Raw genomic sequence first — 26,338 nt, 5'->3', positions numbered from 1 at the left:
TGATTTTAGGGTATTCGTGATGCTTTTGGATCATACCAACGAAAAGACACGTGCGAAACGTGTGTACACCATCGTCGCGTTTTAAGTGCCCAAGCGAACAAAACATCCCCTTCTCTTGCGCCGCTTCGGGCTGGCCTAGGTTCCTCTTGGCTTTTGGAATTGCAGTTAGGGGGCGCGGATCATCACTAGCAAACTGTATGCAGCAGGTTCAGCGGAACGGCGCAGTCCGGGGCCAGTGGCGCGGCATAAGCGTCATCCGAGAATCGGGGGAGCTGCGCAAAGCTGCATTCCTTTGATTTGTCAGGTTACAGCAACACTGCGGTAAGAAGAACGCTGTCGTGGAAAGCGATGGGACAGTGACTCATTAAGTCGGGCGGTTAACGAGGGTTCCGACAAGAAGGCTCAGCCGCAGGTCAGGGCTTACGTGGGCTCCTCCATGGTGGCCGAATGAGGGGACATGATCATCAAAGATCATCAAGAGGAGAATCGGACGCGACGAAGGTCGGTGTCGGATGATGTTTTCGAGGCTCGAATCACTAGGCGGGGAAAAACGCAACGAAAAAGTTACCAGTACTACTGAGAACGAAATCGTAGTTTCAAACCCGAGCTGCGTTTTGATTGAAGCGAGTTGCGTAAACGTTGAACAAGGTGGTAAAAATACATCCGTAGTCTTCCACTGCAACCTGACCGATAGAAATCCATCATTTGAAGATGCAAGGCGGGGAGCGCATTAGATAAGCGATCTTTTTTTTCCAAAGCGTCACGAAGGCTCACCGATCTTTGAGTTATAATACACAGAGTCTCGAATATTTCTCCATCGCTCTGTGTTGTAAGCCTGACACAACGCGCGCATTTGCTGAAAGTTTGTTTGCACAAGACGCAGCTGCAAAGAAAATCGTTGCGCAGGGCTCCTTCAAGCGAGTGGGCCTGGTTACTTGCAGGAAAGTGGTATTTTATGACCAACTTCCTCCTTGCAGGTAGAAAGTTGCACCGACGGAAAGACAGAGCTCTCGACCATGGTCACTACCCGAGTCGGATAAGGAACATGCTTTGGTGGCTAAGCTGCACCAGCGAACGCTATTGCTGCGCATCTCAGCTCCTTGCAGGGGATCTACATGGTGTGAAGCAAAATAACAGCCAATTTATGCAATATTTCTTTTGTCTCCAGGCAACAGCAAAGACGTGATATTGCCGCAAAGCTGGCCACTCAGCTGGCACCGCCAAGCCGCTTATAATCTACGTTAGTGGCTAGCTTGATCTGGGCCTAAGGCCGGCCCTCTTCGTCTTTTCCTGAGCTCTCTGCGAGGCATCATGACTATTGTAGTCACAAACTCGGATGTCAACTTCAAAAATAGCGCATCAGTCAAGGGCAGAAACCCAACCCAAGCAAAGGAGGCAGCTCTAGCACCACGCACAGGAACACGAATATAATAACGGACTCGCAAGAAGCGTGCGGGAACTATATACACCAGGGGCAGGATAGGCAGGTAGCCGTTAGGATCCCGAAGGACATCTAAGAAGCCGAAAGGCAATCGAAGCTCATATACAGGTATAGACCAGCGCTTTAGCACGAAGAGGGGAACGAAGGCGCACACGCCACAGCCCAAACAGTCCTATCCCGGACACCCCAACACACGGACGAGTACAGCTATACTCAAACATGCTGACCACATATTCGGATCTCCTTCAACACTCTATAGTCTAGGCTGAAGAGAATACGAACCACTGGATGAAGAACTAGACAAGGAACAGGAAATAGCACTGCGAAGAATATAAACACTCACTCAGTCCCACAATGACATCACGCAATCTACCCAAAATACTATATGAGCCACAATGTGCACACTGTGGCGTAGAGACGGACCTATACTGAGGCTTTACCACATGATATGAGCCTGCCAAGACAACACGGAAATAGAAAGAATAGATTAACCGATGATTTAGCGGTGGAAGGAAATTCTGTCCAGCCTAGATTCTGAAGTTTAGCAGAAGCTGACCGACAGGGAAAGAGCGGCTGCAAGATCCAAAGGACTGCCATAATAGGGGACCGACCACAAATTTTAGGCTTTCCGATAAAAATCTTTGCATCATCATCATCATTCGAGTTCCGTCTAATAATATTAATGTGCAAAGGAAGAACAGGGGGCATCGAGGTTTCAGAAATGAGCAAGATATAAAGCACTTCGTCACGGCGTCAGAAATTCCCTTTCAAAGGTCAGAGTTGAGCTTTTAAAACGAACAGCTTCCTGTCGCGCTCGTTGTGAGTGCACACTTATGCAGACTTGAACGCAGCGTTAGTTCGCCATCGCGATTCGAAAGAAGGACGATTAGAGATAAAAAATATGCCTTTCATCAATGCTTTCGACCAGTGCAGCTTCTTATGCTTTCTCGATTTCTGCGGAGCAGTTCAACACTGTAGAGAGGGCGCTCAGACAACTACTCGCTATGGCTAACGTCACCTGCCACGTCACGTGGCTGGCATCATGACAGTTACCTCACACTCATGTGATATCTCATCACGTGAAAATGTGATCGCTGGCTGGGCTGCGCCAAAAACGACGCTGTAAAACGAAAAAAAAAAACAAAGCCGCAGCGCGTTATAATAAGAAGAGCACATAGAGAAAACACGGTTCCCCAAGAAGGCCCCATCGTTTCTGAATGCGTCTGTTTTCACCTCGAAGTTTATTTTTTCACAACTTGTGACCGGCTAGCATGAGGGCGAAGGACCGAACCTGCACCGGTGAATCTGTCCCCCTTCCTCACGCAGGTTCATATCAGTGACGCGTGATGCTGCTTTCGCGAGTGATCACAGATGTGGGATGCTGCTCGAGGAAGCGCGTGCAGTCGTCCTGCCCTTGAATGCGGGCGATTTTGAGCACGACCCTAGATCGTCTAATGACAAGATTAAAGCTCTGTTAAAGGCCACAAAGACGGCTTTGCCGGCTTCAGTGGACACAGTCTGTTCTTCACAATCTGAGGAGGGGGAGGAAAAACATTTATTAAGAGCATAAATACTGGGTGGGTTCCGTAGGAGAACTCATTGGTCGCCATCATACTACGGCCCCTCTTAACCAGCGATTCCTGGTCGAGGGGACTGCGGCTATGAAGGGTTGCCTTCCAGCGTTCATATGTCGGAGCGGAATTGCTGTCCAAGCCTGGCTTTTCTTGACATTCCCAAACTGTGTGCAAGAGCGTGCAGCTGCTCCCCAAAACAATTAATGCAATGTTTCTCGAGTTAAATGAAATGTTTCATTCAACCCAAGGAACCTTTTTGTGGGTTCTATACTGCGCGCGGTTTCTCGCATATCACATACACGACACCAAGAACCGATATATTAGCACTCTTCAGTAGCCATTGCAGGAAATAAATTCGAATTTCTTGCGTGCGCCTTCCGTCATTGAGGATAAAGATATTTTCTGCCGTGCAGGTTCTTGTCCAAGCGTAAGTGACACGTACAGTCGTGAGCAATATGAGAAGGCACGAACTTTTGGCACAAAAATGCAAATTTCTTGGTCATTACTTCACTAAATTTGAGAATGACTTTTAGATATTATATGCGAAGAGGAAACCAAGCTAGAAAAAACACTGTGTTGATCACAAGTAATTATGGAGCAATCAATAAATGAGTGCTCAAAATTTGTTCCCTCTCATATTGCTCGCGACTGTCCTGCGTGATGACGCTCATTGGCCATCGAGTTGCTTTTTGTTGTTTCTGAAGGTTTTGTTTGTACTTTCGTTCTGGGTGACATGCTTAAGTGAACTTTTTCTTGAATAAATTTGCGTTTCCAGCTGGCGCCTGTCCTTGTATTTCTGCCCGTCTTTCTTCTTCCGCTCTCGCTGTGCAAATTTTTCATCATAAACAGCTCTGAGTACCGCACTGCGCTGCACTGTGTCCGTTAGTCCTCTTAATTTATGTTACCAACATTGCGAAAGATCAGGACAATTGTGTATCTGTCATATTTTTGGCTGACCACTGCGTTATTTAAAAAGTGTCAATTTGCCATTCTTCACTCGGTAAGAACCTTTGTAAACACGGGAACTGGTGCAAAGTAAAAGATCTAATTTAATTTCTTTGAAACTGTTTCTATGCCGTTAACTACAAAAACAAATTCTCAGAGTCATACTCTGTGTATTAATAGTTGGTATATTAATAATTCCGCCTAAGTACTTGTACCCGGCAGTTACTAACAAAATTTATTGCGATTAGCACATTCAGAATGTATTCAAAGAGGCTTATAACTTATGTTTCTCGCCTAGAAAGCTAAAAACTGCCCGCCCTAACATCAACTCAAAGCTTTTCGCACCTTGTTTCGTCCGGCTCTCGAGGAGTGGGCGGGTGTGTGAGATATTTGTGTTACAGACGTTGCCAGAATGAAAAGGATCCAGCAGCTTGCTACCTAGTTCATTTAATGTCACTGCTGGCCCACGCCATTGGTGTCTGGGATGTTGAAGCAGCTTGGATCGGAGCCGCTTCACTTACGAAAGCAGATAGCGAAGTTAAAGTTCGAAGTTAAAGTTCTATTTAATCTATGACCGCGATCGAAACAGATTTACAGAGCGGCAAATACTTGTCTTTTCGCCAGAAAACACCGCCGCGACTTAACCAACCAAAAACAGCGTGCCCGTACCTTACAAGAACCGAGCTGTTTCAAAACATCCTAATTTCTTCACACCGCTGGATATAAGAATTATTTGCCTAGAGACACTTTTGAATGCGCGGTCGTCTCTGCTCGTAGAATCACATTCTGGGTGAAAACTTTCCTGCAGGGGCTGCGCCAGCTGGGGAATAAATATTTCAATAAACAATAGAAAGCAGTGCATCTGCCATCAACTATTTGAGGAAGCTTATCTCAAGTTTAAAACACGCAAAGAAGGAAAGGCAGAAGTAGTGGGGGGCCACTCGTACCTCTTGTCCTGTCCGTGGTGAAGTGGTTCTTGATCACCGGCCTCGTGGGACCTCGCAGGATCTCCCTCCCGCCAGGGTTGCAGACCACCGTGGACGCCATCAGCTGCGACCAGAGGCAAAAGGGGCCGCGTGAGCCTCCAAAAGTTGCAAAGTCGCCTCATTGCATACCCCGAGAGGAGGTCCAAGTAAACCCCGCCCTTCGAGCAAGGCTGCCATGAACATCTCGCTCACAGTTGTTGACATATATTGAACGAAAAAAAAAAATGCGCGCTTACTTTTTGGCACGTATCTCCACACGTTTTGGAGCGAGCATCTTAGAAGCAGGACTTCGTTCGTATCTGGTTGCAGCTAGGCTAAGCTGCGCTGCATAATGTGCGGAAACGATTCCTCCAAGGCAGTTGAAAATGACGTAACATGAAACCGGTTCTGTCATATAGCGGTGCACATTCAAAACACGTTAATAGAGGCATGGCTTTTCAGCTGCCATGAAGAAATCTTGTGCGCACCATGTGTAACACACAGGCAAGTTTCAGAGGATGGCCTCCTCCAGTTGTTCTGAGCACTCAGCCGAGGAAGTTACGCAGAAGGATAGCGAAATGTGAAGTACCTAAAACTAGAAGGAAACAGGACAAGAAAGATGAAACTCCTAAATCCAGCATTCTGCCGCACACATTCCAGCAATCTGAACAGGGTTGGCCGATGCGTAAGCTGTGTGAGCGAGTTGGCAGGGTGACAAATTAAACTGTTATTGCGAAAGACACTGAAATATACGGGGCAAGCGTTTCGTTTGGTTTATGGGGTTTTAACTTCCAAAGCAGCTCAGGCTATGAGGGACGCCGTAGTGACGGGCTCCGGAAATTTATACTACCTGAGATTCTGTAACCTTTCTTGACATCGCACAGTACACGGGACTCTAGGATTTCGCCTCCACCGAAATTCGACCGCCGCGGCCGGGATCGAACCCGCGTCTTTCGGGTCAACAGCTGAGCGCCGCAACCACTGAGCCACCGCGACGGCTTAAGTGCTGACTTGTGTGATTTCTTTTTACTTTGTCCGTGCGCTTTCGCGTCGCCCTTTGAAACGTCCGTGTAGCCTTTCCACCGTTGAGCAAGCAGTCAAATATTTTGTTGTAAAGTCAATCGTGCAGTGCTTAAGCTGGGAATTGTGCGGTTTATCGTCCGGAGGCGATGCATGGGCAATGTTGGACGCTTTAGCGGAGAGCTCCGGATTGATTTTCACCCCCTGACGCTCTCAACGAGCGCTGACACCGCACTGCACACGGGCGTTTTTGCATTCCGCCTCCATCGAAGTACGGCTGCTGCTGCCGGGATTCGCACACGCGGCTTTGGAATCGGAAGCCAAACGCCAAAGCCACTCAGCTACCGCAGCGGGCCACGTGCAGTTCATAATGCGAGCAAGGAGCTGTTAAATGGCAGAGAAGGCGGGAACGAAATGCGCTCAAGCGCATTTGACTGCGGCAAATGAGTGGGGACCAAACACTCATGTAATGAAATTTAATTCGATTATTGTGCACCAATAAAACAAGAAAAAATATTAAAATTCCTTGTCTTATAAGTTAAGGACAGTATTTTACTAAAAGCAATATGATAGATTTTCGAAATTTAGTGCGCAATGCTTATTGCGGCCCCTGTTAATCACTGTGGTTGTATTGGTAGCGCGATTTTGCGAGCCTGGTCGCAGTTTTCGGTCGCAGTGGCGGGAGCTTGCGAGGCGGTCTCTTATCGCTGCCGTCCCGCTGTCTGCACCGGCGCGTCCCTAAAAGTGCGCAAAGTCAGGTCTTAAAATGCCCCGGTTTCGAAGTTTCACGCTGGTTTATCCTTTGCTATTGCCGTCTAGTAGTATTTATTTATTTATTTATTTATTTCGTTACTATCAGAGCCGTTCAGTCGTTACAGATAAGTGTGGTAAGTAATTAATCAAAATGAAATAAAAAAAGAGATATTAACATAGATTATTAAGAAGCGTAGATTTGAATACTTCTGGTTCTGGGATGGAGACGATGCAGGCGGGCAGGTGGTTCCAGTCTGAGCTTGTCTTGGGCAGGAAATAATGCAAGTACTGGTAAGTTCTGCAACTTGAAACACTCACTTTGAATTGGCGATCAATACGGGATGATGCGTAACTTGGAGCACTGAAAATACTTTGTTTTATCAATTAATTTGTCTAATATGTTTTGTGCAAAGTGAAAAGTCTAGAAAGATGACGCCGCAGTGAAAGATCTGGAAGGTCTAGAGTTCGCTTCACGAGTGTGACGCTAGACGAACGGGAGTAGTTAGTCAAGATGAAAACCGGGCAGCAGCCGGGATTACTACCCAGCTGCTGCCGAGTTTTCTTGGTCCGTCGTATTCTTGCTGTGCGTGCGGCCAGTGCAATATCTTTTTGCGCTTTTGCGAGATGGATCCGCTTTGGACATTGTAGCACACTTCTCGTTTTTCCTCCAAAACGCTTAGCGCCATATAACCCGATGAGCTCGCAGCACGTAAGAAGCGATGCTTCGTGGTACATTTCGACAGCGTCGACTCTACCGTCGGTGTCACATTGCATCGCTTCCCGCTGGTCTCTCACAGGGTATGGATGTTCGCTTGCAGTGGTAAACATTGCCGTTTTCTTGCAGCTGAACAAATAAAGATGTGAAGAGTAATGCGATCGCTATATATGCTCCATGTATATCATGATGCACCTACATTTCATATCATCCTTGTCTCAGTTACAGCGATCCTAACGTTGTTTTTTTGTATATATAAGTTTCTTACCTGGTCAAGTGCTGTACTTCAGGCCTTTTCTCTGTGTGTGCTGTGATTAATGTGGTGGTTTACAAGCTTAAACAGAGCCGCTGTTTGCGCTGTCTGCGACATATATGTTGGTGTGATTTATCATTGTATTTTTATGGATATAATAAATCACAAATGTAACAGCGATACTTGTCGGACACGCTATTGCGAACTGTGTAGTTACGGCAGCGCTGTATTGGTAATACATTGCTGCAGTGTAAAACAGAGTACTTGCTCAAGTATTTCCACCAAGAATTATGCTGAACCCGTCTATCGGGAAGGTTTGCTGCCCACCTGTGCCGCCTTCTTTGCCAGCCACTTTCGTTGTGTTGCCAACTGCACACAAATGACAAGAAGTGGACAAAAATTTGAATGGCAGTGGTTGGCGTGCGCTGAAAGGCAACGACCCTCAAGAGGGACGGGCTTGTAAATGCGACGCGGTGAATCCGCCCTCCCTCCGACAAAAATACCACTTTATAATTCACGCCAAAAGAATACGTAGGTGTGACGTCACACAACGTCATGAAATTGACTGTGCCCCCCCCCCCCCCCCTCAAGTACCTAGAGGCGCTGGTGAGCTCATGAGTCGCCATGTTTTGAACGCATGGGCTGGAAGCTTCACTACTATTTTAAATCTACCTTGATGCGGACGCATGTGACTAGAAGCATAGGACACTTTTTATTCATATGGCCATGGTGTGGTTGATTTACCATCGGCGCCATGTTGCAAGCAGATAGATTTTAGGATGATAGTCATTTTAAGTACAAGTTGAAAAGGCGGACAATAGTTTCTCAACCGCCCTATTTTATTTTTTTCCGCAACGGAAAAATATGGCGTCCAAGCGTTGAAACGCCGCATAATATTCCTAAGATTAATAGTTTTCGATTAGTCGAAACACTCGTTTTGTGCACACTTGTGATGAAACCGCTGAAGCGGCAAAAGCTAATGCGGCCTCGGCCTAAAAAAACCAATGCGAATATTACATTCGCACTCGCCTTCAGGGCATTACTTTGCGGCACTGTACAGAGTGTTTCAAATTATTAGGTAAAGATTTTTTTATATCAGGAAATATTCTTTGGTGCCGTCTGCCACAGGTGGACTTTGAAGCAAGGTGGATAATAATTTGTTAATAAAGTCCAATTAAAAGACGATTACTGAACTAAAATTACCCAATCAACTTTTCAGCTTTTAGTTTTAGGACATGAGGTTATATGTGAAGTTGAAAGTCAATATCGAAGGTGATACCAGCTTTCAAATCTCCCAAATAAACATTGTGGTTCGAGATATCGAACGTGAAAAATACGCAATAAATAACAATTGCGATTATGTCAAAAATAAAGTGACTTGATCCAGGTAATCGTCTTTTCATTCCACTCCATCTGGCAAATAATGTCCGCCTTGGTGTGCAATCCACCTGCAAAGACCATAACAACGCATCTTTCACGGTTTTGAAAAGAAAAATGAACATGTACACCCGGTACATGTGATGCTGTGAGCCTTCATGAATGCATGCGTAAAAAAAAAAGAAAACATCAGCTCTTCACTCCGCGGAAGCCTACTGATGCATAACTGAAGTGTGGAGGCATATCTCGCGCAAGACTGAAAGCAAAAAAAGAAATAACTGAGCATGTTACCCAAATCTGCATAAGTCAGGAATGTCAGCGAGAGCGATCGTAAACGCTGTTTACTTGCCTGTATCTCTGGCACTTTTGATTTCTCCTCTAACCTTCAAAAATGTATCCCACATAGTGAGCACCCCATAGGAGACTTACTGCTATCGCCAATTAGGAAGCCTACGCAGAGGCACACAGAGCGTTCGAGAGGCGCTTGGAGGCGTCTTGCAATCACGCGTGCCGTTGGACGCGACGAACATCCAAACCTGCCACTTTTCGGAAGCTCAGAAAATGTGAGGCGGATGGCAACAATTTATTTCGGCGTTAATAAAACACTTTTCACAATGACGCAAAACTCGAACGGTTGGTTATAAAACAGTTGTGTTTCCAACCGCAGCCAGTGAACATTTACAGGGTGTAGCAGCAGTGCCAAAGAAAGAAAGGAGGCGCTGTTGTGAAGGGCTTCGGAATAGAGCTCTTTTATTTTGTTGTTTTTCTGCCAGCTCAGCAACCGATTCATTAAGGGATGCGTGCTTGTATCTGTAGAGGTACCGAAAAGGAAATGAGAGGAAAGCCTGAAATGAGCCGCTATCACTGCCTCGTGCTGCCAGAAGGTTGAAAGATTCAAGATGCGAGAGAACGATATATAATACGGACACGCACCGCAGCCACATGCCGTTGTCGGATGGGAACGAGACTTGGCGCCCGACGATGACTGCGGCCAAATCAAGGTATTGCGTTGTGCCTCTCCGGGCCCTAAGCGCTGAGCCACCGCGGCAGGCACGCCATTCTGGGCCAGGGGCTCGACTTAGCAACACCAAAACTCCATTAGAGAAAGAAGCATTTTCGCAGCTTTTAGGCATGAAACCGTTCAATACTGCTGTCCAAGCCTTGTTTGAGATCGTGATTTAAAAGAGGCGCTGGCATCGAGGTACCCTACCGCAGGCACGGACGAATGGGCGAGGCTCAGAATCATCCGAACCCCCTACGTGAAAAGTGCGAGGCGTAGCCCAAGAATCCAATTGGCTACCATGTATGCTCGTTTGTGTGTGTGTTGGAATAGGATTGGCTGATTTTCCCAAGCTGGCGGAAGGCAACGCGGCGCTGTGTTGAAATGTCTGTGCCTGCGTTTTGGCCTTGTTTCCCTTATTTGTGCAATCTTCGCAGTAAACCTTCTTCCCCTGGCTGAAGACAGAGAGCTGAACCAGGCGTCCCAATGCATGTGATAAACTTAACCATTTCGTTGCCCAAAGTACTCTTTTTCAAAATGCAAGCACATCGTCGCTGTAGAACATACCGAAGGTGCTGGCGTCCTATACGAACTCGCGCAAACGTGGTACCAAGTATTTAATCTCACGGCGAGGACCTTCGCCAGCATGTTGTAACTGCATGCACAGTCCGATATTTTCTTACCGATTCGTGGAATGGACGACCAGAACAATAAGTTGCAGCGCGACAACTTGTTGTTTAAAGGAATAACGAAACAACGTAAACCGCCATGTACCAGAGCCCTAATCTCCGACTTTAGGCTTCGCATCGGCACCGGTGAAATCGAAAGGGCACATGGCTACCTTGTTTTTCTCGTACGACTCACATAGACCTGTCATCAAGAAGTTTCGAAGTTACCAGAGAAAATATAACGGCCTGAAATCTCCTTACAAACGTAAAATGGAGTGACTATCCGAAAGTTTGGGTAAAGGAAGACTTCTCACCGAGAGTCCAAGCATGCAGAAGGCGCCGTTAGGATTTCGGAAAGCGCTTCAAAGGTGGCGGCGTTAGGACTATGCTATGACGTGGTAAGCTGAGCTAACAATAAAACCTGCGTGTACGAGAGTGCATGATGTTGTGGATTTGTTAAACAAACAAATTCATGCGGCCCTCTGACATACCCATCGTCGTTAAGCAATGTCACCCGCTAGCCAATCGTGCCCTCGATGCAATCCACGAAGTCTGCTTCAGAAGCAGGACTACCTCTAGACTACATCAACTTTCAGTAGTGGGATTTACTAAATCATTTACTTGAATGTTATGAGCCACATTAGTTACAATGATCTGATATTTGCAAACCAGCACGGATTTCGCACATATTGTGTCGTGAGACTAAATTCGTAACGCGATAGCGTTGAGGCTTCCGTTCTGCAGGGCAGCAGGAAAGCCTGCGTCTTCATCGGCGTCGTGAGCGAAAAAGCAGGTGGCTCACCTGCCATTTGGGTCAGGTGACCTTGTGACGTGATCGCAACCTGCCCACCGGATTGTGAGCAAAGTGCCCATCGTGGCAAGCGACAGTTAAATAAATGATTGGTCGCGAGAGGTCGCTCGGGAAGAGCAACCTGAGTCTCGCAAGGCCCACCGGTGGCTGTGTTTGAAACACTGCCGGGGCAGTGGCGCATCACTTAACCGCTGCACCACTTCGTCATGAGTGGACTCTCCGCGATCTATGAATGTAAATCAGAGAATGGCCAATTCCGCATATGTGTGCATGTAGGCAGAACCTAGGAGAAATGATCGGCAAAGAGGACCCCGGGACGCTGAAGGGACTCATTAACGCTATAGCGTCCTACCCTTTAGGAGAAGCTTAAGTGCCCCCTTAAGTTCCTTATACTTATTGCGGGACATTCATTATAATATCAGTTCTTCAAAAGAGCAAAGTATCAAAGGTAGTTAATTGGTTTGCGCATCTTGAAAGTGTCGGGCTCGCTGTACTTAGGCACTAAAACAGGGGAAGGACACAGTGAACGAACGAAGGTGAACGAAATAATAATAATAATAATTGGTTTGGGGGAAAGGAAATGGCGCAATATCTGCCTCATATATCATTGGACACCTGAACCGCGCCGTAAGGGAAGAAGGGATAAAGGAGGTAGTGAAAGGAGAAAGGAAGTGAGAGGCGCCGCGGTGGAGGGCTCCGGAATAATTTCGACCACCTGGGGATCTTTAACGTGCAATGACATCGCACAGCACACGGGCGCCTTAGCGTTTTTCCTCCATAAAAACGCAGCCGCCGCGGTCGGGTTCGAACCCGGGAACTCCGGATCAGGAGCCGAGCGTCCTAACCACTGAGCCACCGCGGCGGGTTGAACGAAATGCCCATGTGCTGCGCGCCCGATACGTTCAGGATTGATAATTACTTATATTAGGAAGGCATTTTTAAGGTACATAGATTGCTTGTTGGCTAAACTTAAAGCCCTAAATATCAAGTCTGTTAATTGTCAGGTGGTTAGAAAATTTTCTGTCGAGCAGATATCAATACGTAGAAATAGACAAGTGCAAATCCTCTAATGCAATTGATTACTGAGGGGTTTCTCAGTGAATGGTGTTGGGACCCCTGCGATTCCTTATGCCGATGACCTTCCCTCCCAATTGCCTTCAACACTGCGTCTTTTTTGCGGACTCTCGCTCTGGTGTAACTTGATAATAGCGTTTGAATATAAGTATTTTGAGGGCGTACCTAACTTCAACGTCAACGCCCATTTCGATAAAGTATTGTCGGCTAGCTGTACTTGGGTTTTCTCCGTCAGTCCTTGCGTTCTTCTAGCACCTGCAATAAACTCATTGCTTACAAAACCCCCGTTATGCCCGAACTAGAATGCGCCTCTTTATTTAAAACCCCTGTTACCAAATTCTTACAAATGGCCACGAGTTTCCGCAGAATAAAGCAACCCCATGCATCATATCCAGTTACCGAACCACTCCTGAAAACATTTCTAATTTGACCTAAAGTTAGTGGTCGGTCCCCCTATACCGAAACTGCATTGGATCTTGCAGCCCTTTCGGGCAGCTCCTTTCGAAATTTTGTGTCTAAGCCGGACAGCACTTACTCCCATCTTTATCCTTTCTGTTTCTGTGTTGTCTTGGTCGGCCTATACCGTGTGGTATAGGTCTGCGTCTATGCCATATGTAGTGTGCGCATTGTGGCTCATGGCTTTTTGGATAGATTGAGTGCAGTCTTTTTGGGCCTGAGTACGTGTTTTGTTTGCATTCTTCGCAGGGTTGTTTCTTGTTCCCTGTCTAGTTCTTTATCCGGTGGCGCGTAATCTCTTCTGCCTAGCCTATGGTGCAGGATATTTGAGTATGCGGTCAGCATGTTTGAGTAAAGCTGTGCTCGTCCAAGAGAGTATGCTGCCGGGCTAGTTGGTGCTGCATGATGGGAAAACGTCGGCGCGAAAACAAGACAAAGGGCACAAGGACGCTGGGAATGCCTTATGTGTCTTCCTGTGTCCCTTGTCTCGTTTTTGCGCTGATGTCTTCCCATCTTGTGCTCGTCCGTGTATTGGGGTGCCCGGGGTAGGAGTGCTCAGACTGCGGCCTGTGCGTCTTCGTTCCTCTCTGCGAACTGATGTGCTAGTGTCCATATGAACTTTCCTTTGCCTTGCGGCTTCCATGATGTTCTTTAGGATCATAACGGCTGCCTGCTGCCCCTGATGTAGTTCCAGCATGTTTCAGTGCGATTCCGTTATTATATTCGCTGTTTCTGTGTGAAATTACGAGCGCGACGGCGGCCTCCTCTGCTTGGGTTGGGTCTCTGCACCTGGTTGATGCGGTGTTCCTGAAGTTGCCATCCGTGGCTGCCATCGTCACAATGTTTGCAACCGGCCTCGTCGCGTCCGTTTATTGTGTTTTTCTGTTGTTCTTCTATTGTTTTCCTATGGCTTGAGCTCTGGCGTCTCTTCTTCCTCCGTGGTGTATCGGGTGCATGTTCATTAGTATGGGGTTTACTAGCAAGATGTTTTTCAGCTCTTCGGGGGCCTCATGTCGGTCATGCGCTGTGCTTATGTACGGCAGATTGAGTGTAACACTGATCTGTCTGCAGACGGCATTTCAAGCTGCGATGTTAGGTGGACATAGGTGGCGATAACTCTTGCAAAGACTTTTTTTAAATTTGCGCACACAGCTTCATTTTCATCCTATTTATTCCTTGTAGTCATCCGATTTGGAACAAACTCAGTTGCTGCTATAATTAATCGGCAAAAATTTCGGTTTACGGTCAACTACCTTTTCAAACTTTTTCTTTTTGTTGTATTACATGATACATTATGTTATAAGCTACATTGTGTGAAATTTCGCTAACCATTTCCTGCTTCTTAACGTCCTCTGGACCTTAAGGGGCTATGAGAACATCGCCATCGAACTGGTGTTCTCAGTGAAAATCGATTCTGCGGCTCTTGCCGGTTATGTTCAAGTTCGTCCGGCAGCAAAACGTTTATTTGTTGCCGAGAAAATTTGATGAAAAATTCTTCCCCGTTTAAATTCCAACTCGTGACGTGAAAACCAAAAAAGACCCCGTGATCACCGTCAGGAAATAAGTGGCTGTGTAACCTATAGCCTCAGAGATCTGCGAGAAAAACCTGCGCTGGGGGAAAGGGGGCGTTAGATTGAGACATATTGCGTGCTTTCTACCTGTACAACCGGGTTAAAACAATATAAAATATGCGTGAACAGGTCCCGAAGGTGTCGGCACGAAACTTCTTATACTATTCGTTTTTCCATGCCCTCTTTTTATTGACGGTGCCTTATCACTGTGTTTGCAAAGGCGCGAGACGCAACCAGTGCAGTCTGGAACGACCGTGATAGCGAGCGCGGCAGTTTCTGCGATGTCCGAGATTATGTTCTGCGTTTTAGGCGACCCGTGCCGAAAGGTCGCTATCGCATTTAAATAGATCGCAGCGGAGAGCGACGTGCCCTCTGACATTGTACAGGCCTCGTTCTCTTGGGGGCACGAGTTCGAGCAGCTAAGAGTTTGTTATGTACCTCCCAGCCAGCTAGCCTGCTTGTCTACCGTTCACTCCGGCGTCAATGCCGGTCGCTACCACCACCTAACAGTATGCCACCTCAGTCCAATGTGAGTCAGCGGGGCTAGGCTGACGTCCAATTGACACTTTAACGCCCAGTGTCGCGTGACACACCAAAACGTGGGGTGATTGAAAGATTTAGCCAGTCAACATTTGATGTCAGCATGTTCCTAGTAGGCCGAAATTTCTGCTAAAATGTATCGAGTCATTGTGGGGAAGTGGTGTGAAGGAAAGTTGGGAAACATAACCGCTGATGTAAATAATTCCACCCGATTTAGGCTCAGAAGCAGGCGCGCCAAAAGAAGCGTCTCAGGCAGCTGGGAGGCCCTGTGGACGGCGCCGGTCGTAGGTGTCGCCAGCACAAGGACCTCCGCGGAACTCTGAATAGTTTATCTAATGACACTACGGAGGGTACGACTGCAGCGCTCGATGGACTGCGAAGACGATGCATCGTTACCAGCACCTGCACACCGTGTGCTCGGGAAACGCGGGAATTAACTGCATTAAGGATAATTGTCGAGCCAGTTGGTATGATATTACGGAAAAACAGCGCGCTTACACGGGACAGAGAAAGAAGACACGCACGCGCACAGCGCTGTTGCTACGAAGGACGAGAGAAGTGCAAAGCGGCCCTGTTTTTCGGTGAAACGCGGGAAAACGTCGGAAAGTTTACGCTGCAGTGATAAAGCGCAGTACGTTTCGTCATCTTATACTACCGATAGTTTTTTCTACCGTCGATCTCAACTTGATGCGTAACTGTCAATAGTATCGAAAATTCTATTGACAGTTTTTAATCACTACTCAAACCGCGCATGTGCGATCGCAAAATGGATCAGTCGTTGAATTTGCGTAGCAGCGGGAGCGATGACAGCGAGGACGGTGGCAAACATCAACGACAGATTTAGTCCTTTGTTACAGTGAAAAAGAAATGTAGCGAGTGGACGAGAACGTTGCCAGGTAATAAGAGAAAGAAGGTGATTTCACTACATTGGCCGGGTAGATTTCCGTTGCTACAAATGCAATCTGCTCTTTGAGCAACACGAACTGAGGAGTTGTTTCTTTCGAAATGAGCCAAATCCTGAAACGGAAACTAAGTCAATTTTTTCTGTAATTGAAAACCTCATCCATACCTCTTACTTTTGGAAAAGCTGTGAGAATGAAAGATATCCTTTAACGTCCACAAAACCTGAGTGCAATTCCTACGTCAAATCAAAAAAGAGCCACATCCTGATAATGTACGGGTCAAAACGAGCCATATTCACTTGTGAGAGCGTTTTCAGTCATCTTGAGCCAAATAGGTTGGCGCTGTTTCCCTACAGAATGTCTCACCAACTTGCCCAACAGTACACTTTGATGTAGGTCGGACTGTTCCGAGCGTATACTTCATAAACTCGGAATGAGATGAAGAGATCGGCGGAAGATATGAATCCTAAAGACGACCATAACGATGGGATCGTTAGCCTCGTCGCCGATGAAGCAAAGATGAAACTCTGGAACAGTGAACGTGCCAAGCAGAGGCAAACAGCAGAGGCAGATAGGAAACGACAATACTAGCCATTGTCCTGTCGTTTTGTGTCCTGTACGCGTCTACCATTCCGCAACTATTCATGAATTTAGAGTGGCACAATAAAGTAAAATACACTCTAGATGCCGTACATTCTAGCTAGTCTACCTTTCCGCTGCTGAAGTGTTACCAATAAAAGAGGAGGCTGCCACGTCAATGCGTGCGACAAAGTCTACTATTCGAATTTTCTTTCTTGCGTTGAAGCACAGTAGTGCCCCTGATAACACACAATGCATGTTCTTATTGCTTGTCTACTATAAACACAGCATGGTATTTTTAAGCATAATTTTCATAAACTGAACTTGGAAACAACCGTAGAAAAATGTTTTCTGAACAAAACTCGGTCGCATTCAGAGTTTGACATCGAAAAGAGTGAAATTGAAAGATTGCATGCTGGTATCAACTAAATTATTTGTACGGTTTTTCGTTACATAATGATGCAAGGTTACTCAGCTAACACGAAAAGGATACCACATAATGGCTTGGAAAGCGCTGCGGTTTGTGCGGATAACAAACGATCGCGTTTCTCTCGGTTTGTGTTTAGATACATCTGGTTCATTTCGAAAATAAAATGCTTCAACTGTTTCTACAGTTTTTATTACAGGTCTTCGAACTGGCGTTCAACTCAACTCAGACTGGCTGCCCAAAATGCACCAAATGCGCATGGTCGCGCAACTGTAGTAACAAATTCTTGAATGAAATCTTGGTTAGATTTCAGTGTGGGCACATGAGCTGTCATAATTGCAGTTATGGTTTTTTTTCTTTGATTCTTTCATAATTTGGCGGTGAAAGGGGGTAAAATGCTGCGTATTTCAACGTTACCTGTATATTAAACCTTCGTTTAACTAATGATGATAATGATAATGTTCTGTGAGCTATCATTCGCAACGGCGAGGCACAAATCGAGTAACGCACAATCCATGACTACGTAAGATTCTAGAAAAGTTATTCAGCACTAGTTTTTTTCTTCTGACGAGCACACAGATGGACATGGCGGGACGGGCGTTGTCCCGTCATGTCTGTCTGTGTGCTCGTCAGAAGAAAAACAGTAGCACTGAATAACTTTTCCAGAAACAATGCATAATCAACTAGCCTCTAAACGTCTTTTAATAAATTCAACAGGTAATCCACGCTTATTCCTGGATGATTCTTCATGGCTTTACGATCAGAGGAGCTAGCGAAGTCGCAGTATTTTTTTTTTTGTACTCTTGCGTAGATGCTTGTGATAGGACTGACAGCGCCTCCGCTGATTTCCTCGCGTGGTGTACGTGGTGATTTACAGCTTTATCACAACAGTCCTGGGTGTCACGGGATTCTCTGCAGGACGTATTTTATCCGCTGGGGAACCGGACAGTTCGGAAGGCCGCTTTCTGCTCTCGTCTAAAATTTCCGGAGGACACTGAACTCGTGATGACAGACTCTGAGCAAAACCTGAGAGATGGCTGCTAGATCACAGAACTGCGCCACAAGTGGTGGACCCTAATTACTATCTGAGCGGCGCTACGGTAGAGCAATAGCCGTTGGTATCATGCGAGGCTACTGTTCCACATGCTGGTTGCAGTAACCTTAACATCGACATTAAGAAAGGGCTGATTCACTTGCTTTTTTAATGGCGTAAAATTGCATTGCACCTATCTATATTCGAAATCAAATTTTCTTGAATCTTTGCACGTGGTAATAGCGCGACAGAGATATGAGGCGAAAGTTTCACACATCATTTATGGGCTAATTTGTAAATACTGGACACTAGCTACAGGCTTCTCACTGTGTTACCGCACCCTACTCTTCCCGCACAATGCAATAAAATGGTCAAATTTTCTCCAGGCGTTACGTAATAGATTGGTTAATGGTTTATGGGGGTTTAACGTACCAAAGCGACTCAGGCTATGACGGACGCCGTAGTGAAGGGCTCCGGAAATTTCGACCACCTGGGGTTCTTTAACGTGCACTGACATCGCACAGTACACGGGCCTCTAGAATTTCGCCTCCATCGAAATTCGACCGCCGCGGCCGGGATCGAACCCGCGTCTTTCGGGCCGGCAGCCGAGCGCCATAACCACTCAGCCACCGCGGCGGCTCGTTACGTAATAGAATAAATTATCAGAAATGATAATTATAAGAAGGCAACGATATATTTTTGAAAACTGATACCAGGTTGTCTTATTTGCTGTTGTTCTTACCTGTCTTGTGTTCTTTTTTGCAAACTGTTGACGTCGTAGGCATTAAATTGTCATTATTAAATTGAGCTCATATTTGCCTACATGATAAATTTAAATTATGCCTGTCTTGAATGTTTTATTGCTTTCTACTAGGTTATGCCAATAAAAGTTATCCTGAATGCTTCTCGGGGAAGAGAGAGCCCACGGTGTTAATCATGCGCTTTGCGGGACATGTTGAACATCCGCTAACCCGCTAGAGCTGATCGCTCGTCGTATCCAACGTGTCGCATTTTTTTTTTACAGAACACTATATATGAAGCAGATTCGTGAGGAATAAAGATGTTAATTTTCCAGGACACAAAGCTTTTCGTTTTCATTTGAAACTATCAGCATTCCTGCTACAACGTTTTGAGATCATTGATTTGATTTGGAGCCAATTTTTTACGTAGTATATGCACTCTATCAGACAGTATTTGTCATTTTTTTTTGTAAAGTGATTGAACTGAAAGGTGTCATTTTAGAGACGAAAGTTTGGCATCCTCTTTTTTCTAGCAGTCCCTTACTTTTCGATATAACCCCGACCGCGGCTATTTGCTTCCATCGCTACGATCTGTCTATGCCATCGTACAAGATCGAGGGCACGACAGTGCACCTTCGTCGGAAGCGTAGCCTTGGGAAACCGCCAGAAGGCCGACGGCGAGGCAGAGCAGTCGCCCTCAATCTCGCCCACGACATCAGGCCCCGGTGGCGTGAGTGGTACACTGCCGGGAAAGACGAGATAATCCTAGGTAGCACCACGCATTGCAGTAACGCTACGCAAATGTTGTGAGAGTTGCAGTAACGTTGCATGTTAGTTCGAAACATTACGCTGTGTCGAAAATTGTCATGACGTTTAGGTTATATCCAAGCATTTATTTTAACGTTCAAATGTATTTGAAACCAGCGCTGAAAATGTTAAATATATTGTTCAAATTATTGCTACATTATGACGACACAAGTATGTTGGAAGTGCTCTGTACCAGCTAGCTAGCTCTTAGGTCTGCTCGCGCAGTAATGATGTTATTGAACTAACGCCGGTTTGCAGTCAAATATCTCATACTTGGCCTGGCATAGAGAGCAGACAGAGCGCCAAAAGTTCCCATGAAAAATTTACTTTTTACCAGTTCACCACTATCACTTAGCCCATAGTACCAGTTGGAATGTAAGTGTGTGAGTTGCATATGTGTTATTTGCACTGTCCAGTACAGTGCTGTACTGACGCCGTAGTTGCCCTTTGGTAATTGCAATGCACTGATTGAAGTTGTGTGCTTTCACAACTGACGGGCCTGGTCCGACAGGGTTACTTTACCGCTTTAGCGAAAGTTGCACATGCGTTGTTTAATCGCTTTACGGATGTTTAATTAAAGTTAAAAGAGGAGTCAAGCTTTATCCACAACATTTCATAAACATCATAAAAACATTAGGAACAACGTTTTACCGGTTAACCAAAGAAATAATTAACACTACCATATTATTTCGGGGCAAACCGGATCCGCCAGTTCAATCACTTCATAAGAAAGTTGCATCCAAGGAGGAGAAAGCTCTTAAACACACCTCGCGTTGATCGCTCATTCGCTCCACAAAATTTAGTATTAACACATCGCGAGCGTTCCTCCTCTGCTGATCGGAAGGAAGACCGCCGCAAAAAGTCTAACACCGAAAACCTGCAGTAACTGCGCAAAGAGTATACTCCAAATCATTACTGGCACCTTGCGCCGGGTCAACGGTTACATTCAGCGCGGTTCGACTGCACAAACTCCAAAATGACTGTTAACATCCTCGACGATACGCGTTCACAAGTTCCCAGCAAATCCTCACCGCATCTCGGACCAGCAAGAAAGAGAACATTCCGTCTGCCGCAGCCAGCCTACAATGGGTTCAGAGTGAGAAGCATTTTCACAATAATTGCACGAGATTTTTCTAAAACATGGGTACGGGGCGAAGTTGGTGGCAAGACAATGAACGGCAACTACACAGACAAGAAGCGCTTCCAGTCGTCCTACGTGCTGCTGTAATTATCTGTCTTGTCACCAACTTCGCAGGACTTGCTTTTTCATCCTAGAAGAAGGGGTCGTTCGCGTGAGTTTCGCGAGGCACACGCATCCATTAGCGGCGGCAGGCACTCACCGCCAGGAGGGCAGCCGCCGCCGCAACCGGCGGTGTCCGCTGCATGGTGGCTGGCGACTGGCGGCCCTGACTCCTCCGGCGGGACCGGTCGGCGAAAACTGGTTCCTCTGCTGTCACTCAGCGTGGGCCGTCGGCTGAGGTCATCGGAGAGTGCGATACTCCCGAGGCGCGAAACACTTGGCGCTGGCTGCCCTCCGACGCGAGATGACGTCATCGCTAACAAGATGGCCTCTTAGGGAGACGCGGAGGGAGCGGTCTCGGCGGCTCTCTTCCACATCGTCACTCGGCCTTGCGAGTTGCTCTTGGGTGTTCTCACAGACGCCACAACGGGAGGCGGAGTGTGTACAAGTTCAGAATGCGCGGAACGCTCTCATTGGAAGTCGAGGCGCTCTTGTTTCGCTTCAGCCAGTTCTTTACCGTAAGTTGGGAAGACGCCGATTTTCAAATCCGCCGCCATCGAATGACACTACCGAGCACCCACGAAACAGGAGACGTACACAGCATTTCGCTGCATCGAGGCACGCGTACTCTGAGCGACTGCAGTATAACGCGTGCGGGTAAAACTATGGACTCAGCCGGCTACGCTCTGCGCCATCGACAGTCGGTCGCTTGTCGCGCACCTAGCAGCACGCCATTCACGTCACTCTCTGATTTGAGTCATAGCAAAAGCGCGAGATAATTCCAATTCCCACAATTTCTTGATGTTCGAATGTATGCGAAACTGCGCGAACACGAAGGCTAACCGCACTTGTTTCTTGTTTGCAGTCACGCTTATCGGCACTTGTTAGTGCTCGCTGTTGTCCGTACTCTATTGACGCTACACTAGTGACGTCACCACGCGTGCTCTTCTCTCCGATCAGGTGACCACCCCGCGCACCAGGGTGTAAGTCTTAAGACGCCGCCAAATGCGCGCGCTTCTTTGCAGGTGTTACAAGGGAAGCAGCGAGTGAACACTTGAAAAGTACCCTGAGCATGCAGGAATTGAGGAACGAATGAAAGGGGCACAATTACGGTACTCGGTAATGCGCAATTGCAGGGCAGCCGTTTTAAGCTCACGAGATGATTACGAGACTGGGCAAACGCAATCATCATAAGCGGGCAGAAGCGCACGTGATGGCGCGGCCGAGATACATAAGTGTAACCAGCCAAAGCAGAAGCGCAGCGCCTACGCCTGCACGACCTAGCTGTGAAAGCCTCTCCAAATCTTTAATTTTGCATTAAAAGAAAATAACAGCTAAACTTCCTCATTAAAGATAAAAAATAACCCACAACACGGCATTGTCGAGTATCGTAATCGTGCTGTATTTTTAAAAATAGGCTTTATTTTAAACATGAAGCTGGCCTTGGCGTCATAATAATGCTGCCTGCGGCGGATGCCAGAAAGCAGGAACAAATGTTAACGGGAGCCGAAAATAAAATAGCAAACAAAACAACGCGGATAGATTGTTCTTTGGGAACGCCGCCAACATTTTTCTGTGGAGAAGGGCGGCTCGTTGATAAGGAAAGAGCAAGTGAAGGTCACGATCGAAACCCTTCTATATTACAATCGCCGGCGAAAAAATTACAGGGTGCCTAATTATCATTATGCGATGAGAGTTCTTTCGCATTAGGGCTTCTCCTTGATTTCAGTTGGTTCTCTTCTACTTTTACCGGCTCTTATTTTCCTATATACTTTGTCATGCACCTATACCTTTGCTCACTAAAGCTTCTGTATCCAAATTTGGCTAAATACACAGTATGATTCTAAACGACCACTGCGATTGACTGTTGTGTTCTTGTTGCTATTCCTAAGTTAGTGGATTGCTTCCTGCGGGCTGTAAGGGGAAAAGAATTCAGGGTACGTTCCGTCCAATTGTAGTCTGCCGCCTGCCGGCTATAGCTGCCGGCAGGGAAAGCGCGCATAATCTAGACGAACACACATAAGTTGGTTGACCGTCTTTCTCACGGAACACGCGTGTACCGTTAATACTAATATAGACGAATATCGCATTTGTATGCGACAGCTCCGCCGCAGAGAACGAGCATTCGAATGAAAGGTACTAAAATCTGGTCTTGTGTGCCGGCGTCTCACGTACTGCAAAATACTATGACCCGCGCTGAGAAACTTCTTGTTATTGAGTAAAATAAGACCTGATGATGCATGGACTCTCTTCGCGGCTTCGTTCCTTATGTGTAACGTGACCGCGCGCCAACAACTCCAATTGCCGAGCCATTCGGCGGCGCCTCAACCAGACGCCGGAAAAGGAACAGTGGGAAAGCGTGAGAACAGCAGGAGTCAATGCCTGGAGCTGGAATGACGGTACATACCGCGTGCGCAAAAATTCGGCTACTGGAATGATGCGCGTTGCAGTAGGATTTAAGTGTAATTGAGAGTAAGCGCAGAATGAAATGCTGTCGTTACCAACAGAATCGGCAGTCCTTCCTGTCTGAATATAGTGTCTGGTTTCGCATGTCAATGCTTTGTTCGCACGGCTTCCATATTAAACAGTGGATAAAACTATATGGGCCGCGATGAGCTCACTGCATTTCTGCCAACCGCACTGGCCCAGTGTTGAGTTCCCATATCAACGAGACATAAATACCATGAAAATCTTGGTCACCAGGAAAAGCTGTCCATTACACGAGACGCTCATATAAACGGGGATTGTATTCGTGGAGTACGGCTGTATTTACGAATATGTTTTTGAAAAAAGTAACTGAAATGTTATTTTCAGCTTTAAATGTATAAAGTACGTACATCTAAAACTTCAATTTTTTTTTTGCGTCCGGCACCTCAATTTTTTATAAATATTATTGTTGTGAAAAAGGAATACAATGGAAAAACCATCTTTCTGTGATGAAAACACTGCTGAAACTGGACAGGTTGAAAGAACAACTCAGAGGCTGCCTAACTTAAACCCGAGCATTTGTTCTCCGAACTGCAAAAGGAAAGCTGAACAAATGCGCCGAATAAGTACTCGGATATTAACTGGCGTATGTGTCATTCTTTCCACACTGGTACGTTTCAACCCTCTTTTGTTTTATAATGATGGAATTATAGCGTTTTTTTTTTGCGCGGGGGGCTGCTTCCTGCACATCTCAGCCTGTATACAGGCAATTAGTTGGTTCCCGTTTGCGTTTTCTTCTGACAGACTACATGTACAAGAAGTTCTCGGGCTCCGGTGTTCATCACATGGAAAACCATCTGGCGACATCCATTCCAACGTGTCTAAGGCACAGCTGAGTGCGTTGATAGTTCCTTTGTCGTGGACGATCAATTCGCTTTAAACGCTCGTGCTGTAGGCATATTCATGTTGGTTCATGTCTGTATATCTGTCTGATTGCACACTGGAATGCCGGAAACGTTATGAGCACCATACGTTTTTTCATATTGGAGTCACTTCCTCTGCAATAAATTCAGTTGTTTCCTCAAATGAGATCTTTGCCAATAATAATAATCATATCATTAATTTGATAATTGATATATTACATGCTATTTAAATGTTGCTGAACAACTGTCGTGCGGCTGAAATATTGAAATTTCGTTGAATTGCCGTTGCCCTGAAACCACTGTTACTATTCGCATCGCAGTAATATCCAGCATGTGTGTTTTATTTCCGGCAATCTAAGGATTCGAACGTTATTCTTGTATCATATTTTATTTTTTAAATTTAACACTGTGCAAAGGCGCATTAATAGACGCCGCGGCACCCTCGCCTCTCTTCCGAGGTTAGAGACCAACGGAAATACACAAAGCACCACTGACTGCGTCGTCTGAGGTCACACCGACTTTTTGAATGCCACATTAGGGAAGTTACTTCCACCAATGCCACCTAGACTTGCTTCCACCCCCCGTTTGGCTCATCTTCTGGTCCCCTAAGGCCCACATAGCTTCTCTTTTTTTCTCTCTGTTCTTCTCATTTATTTTCTGGCTGCTCTAAAGGCTGAAGTCTTTTCAACTGGCAACATTCCATTGAATACCTTCCGTCCGCCCCGTTTCTTCTTTATTTCTCTATCGTAATCTAGGCTCAGCAGCTAAACCAGCAGGGGGCGCAATTTTGCCGATTACAAAGAAAAAAACTCTACTTTAGGGTTTTTATTTGCTGCTTCTTGTGTCGTTGTGTGAGAATTCTCCCAGCCCCCTCCTTCGCTTGACTCGCGGCTAGGAGGAGCGACAAGTTCCCGAATTTTTTCACGAAGGTAGCTGCACGGTCAGGCACGCGGTCACCCATCTCAGCTGAGCTCGGCATGCCTGTCAAGAAGCAAGCGTGCGGTGCTTAGCAAAGCTGAGGTCGCATGTGGATATTGTATTCCAGTATGTCTTCCATGCTCTGCGCACTCCATTTTTTTCGTGCCGCTCCCATCTCCCTTTTTCCCACCCCTGCTTAATTCATTATTTTTACTTTTATATATATATATATATATATATATATATATATATATATATATATATATATATATATATATATATATATATATATATATGTGAAGGAAGCCAGCAGTCACCGAAACCACGGTGCATTGGGGAATGTTTCTATTTTGTTTTGTTTTTTTTAAATTTGTAGTGCCAATCAATTATTTTAAAGAAAATCACTTATAAAGCATCAGAAAAAACAACCATGCCGCCAGTGCGATCAGAACCCACGACCTCCGAATATCGCGTCCGGTGCTCTACCAACTCAGTTACGGCGACGGCTGTCCAGTCTGCTGCTTTCATGGGTATTTATGTTTACTGGGTGTAAGCGAACCTTGAGAGTGTTCACCAGCGCCACCCTCGTACATAGCGGTGGACGTAGCACGTCCGGTAATATCGCGAGTGTGACGTAGAACGTCATCTACCGGCGGGGGCGGAAACTGGGCGAGAACCCTCTTATGCCATCTATGGAATCAAGACTGCCAGAACCGAGACGCCCGTTAAGCTATTAGCAGAGAAGGCATATGAAATGAGGGAGGTCGTGGGTTCGGATCCCACCGGTGGCATGGCGGTTCTTTTCTGCTGCTTTATAAGTGATTTTCTTTAAACTAATTGATTGGCAGTACAAATTAAAAACAAAAACAAAATAGAAACATTCCCCTATGCACCTTGGTTTCGGTGACTGTTGGCTTCCTTCATATGTTTGTCAAACGAACCGTTTGTCAAGACTCCCGTGTCTGCTCGTTTCTATCATTCTGCTCGTGTCTGCTCGTTTCTGTCGTTTCTAGCATTCAAATTCATTTTCAAATTTAATGGAGAAATAAACAAAAAATTAAATTGTCAGGGAGGAGGAGAAAGCGTCAGAGGACCCAAGACTCCTTCCCACAAATCAGTAGGTTCACCTGCCTATGCGCCACTCAGCATTTCCCTATTTCTTTCTGTTCCTTTGTAAAA

At 46.2% G+C, this 26,338-nt stretch overlaps 1 protein-coding gene across 2 annotated transcripts in view; it reads right to left on the bottom strand.

The window, feature by feature from the left end:
- LOC144115945 (uncharacterized) overlaps positions 1-21,167 on the bottom strand; it is a 43,433-nt gene extending 22,266 nt beyond the window's left edge. Inside the window, exons 1-2 of one of the 2 annotated variants that reach the window (XM_077650579.1) lie at positions 20,992-21,167; positions 4,908-5,010 (exon numbers count right to left, since the gene is read on the bottom strand). In XM_077650579.1, coding sequence (XP_077506705.1) covers positions 4,908-5,010; positions 20,992-21,036 — 148 coding nt within the window. In that variant the 5' untranslated portion in view covers positions 21,037-21,167. Of the gene's footprint in view, positions 1-4,907; positions 5,011-20,682; positions 20,728-20,991 lie in introns of those variants that run through there. The other variant, XM_077650580.1, reaches the window with a different exon arrangement.
- Between the last annotated feature and the right edge of the window lie 5,171 nt (positions 21,168-26,338).

This window comes from Amblyomma americanum, chromosome 1 (genome assembly GCF_052857255.1).
Source record: "Amblyomma americanum isolate KBUSLIRL-KWMA chromosome 1, ASM5285725v1, whole genome shotgun sequence".
NCBI lineage: Eukaryota > Metazoa > Arthropoda > Arachnida > Ixodida > Ixodidae > Amblyomma > Amblyomma americanum.
This window is presented reverse-complemented; position numbering and strand designations above follow the sequence as displayed.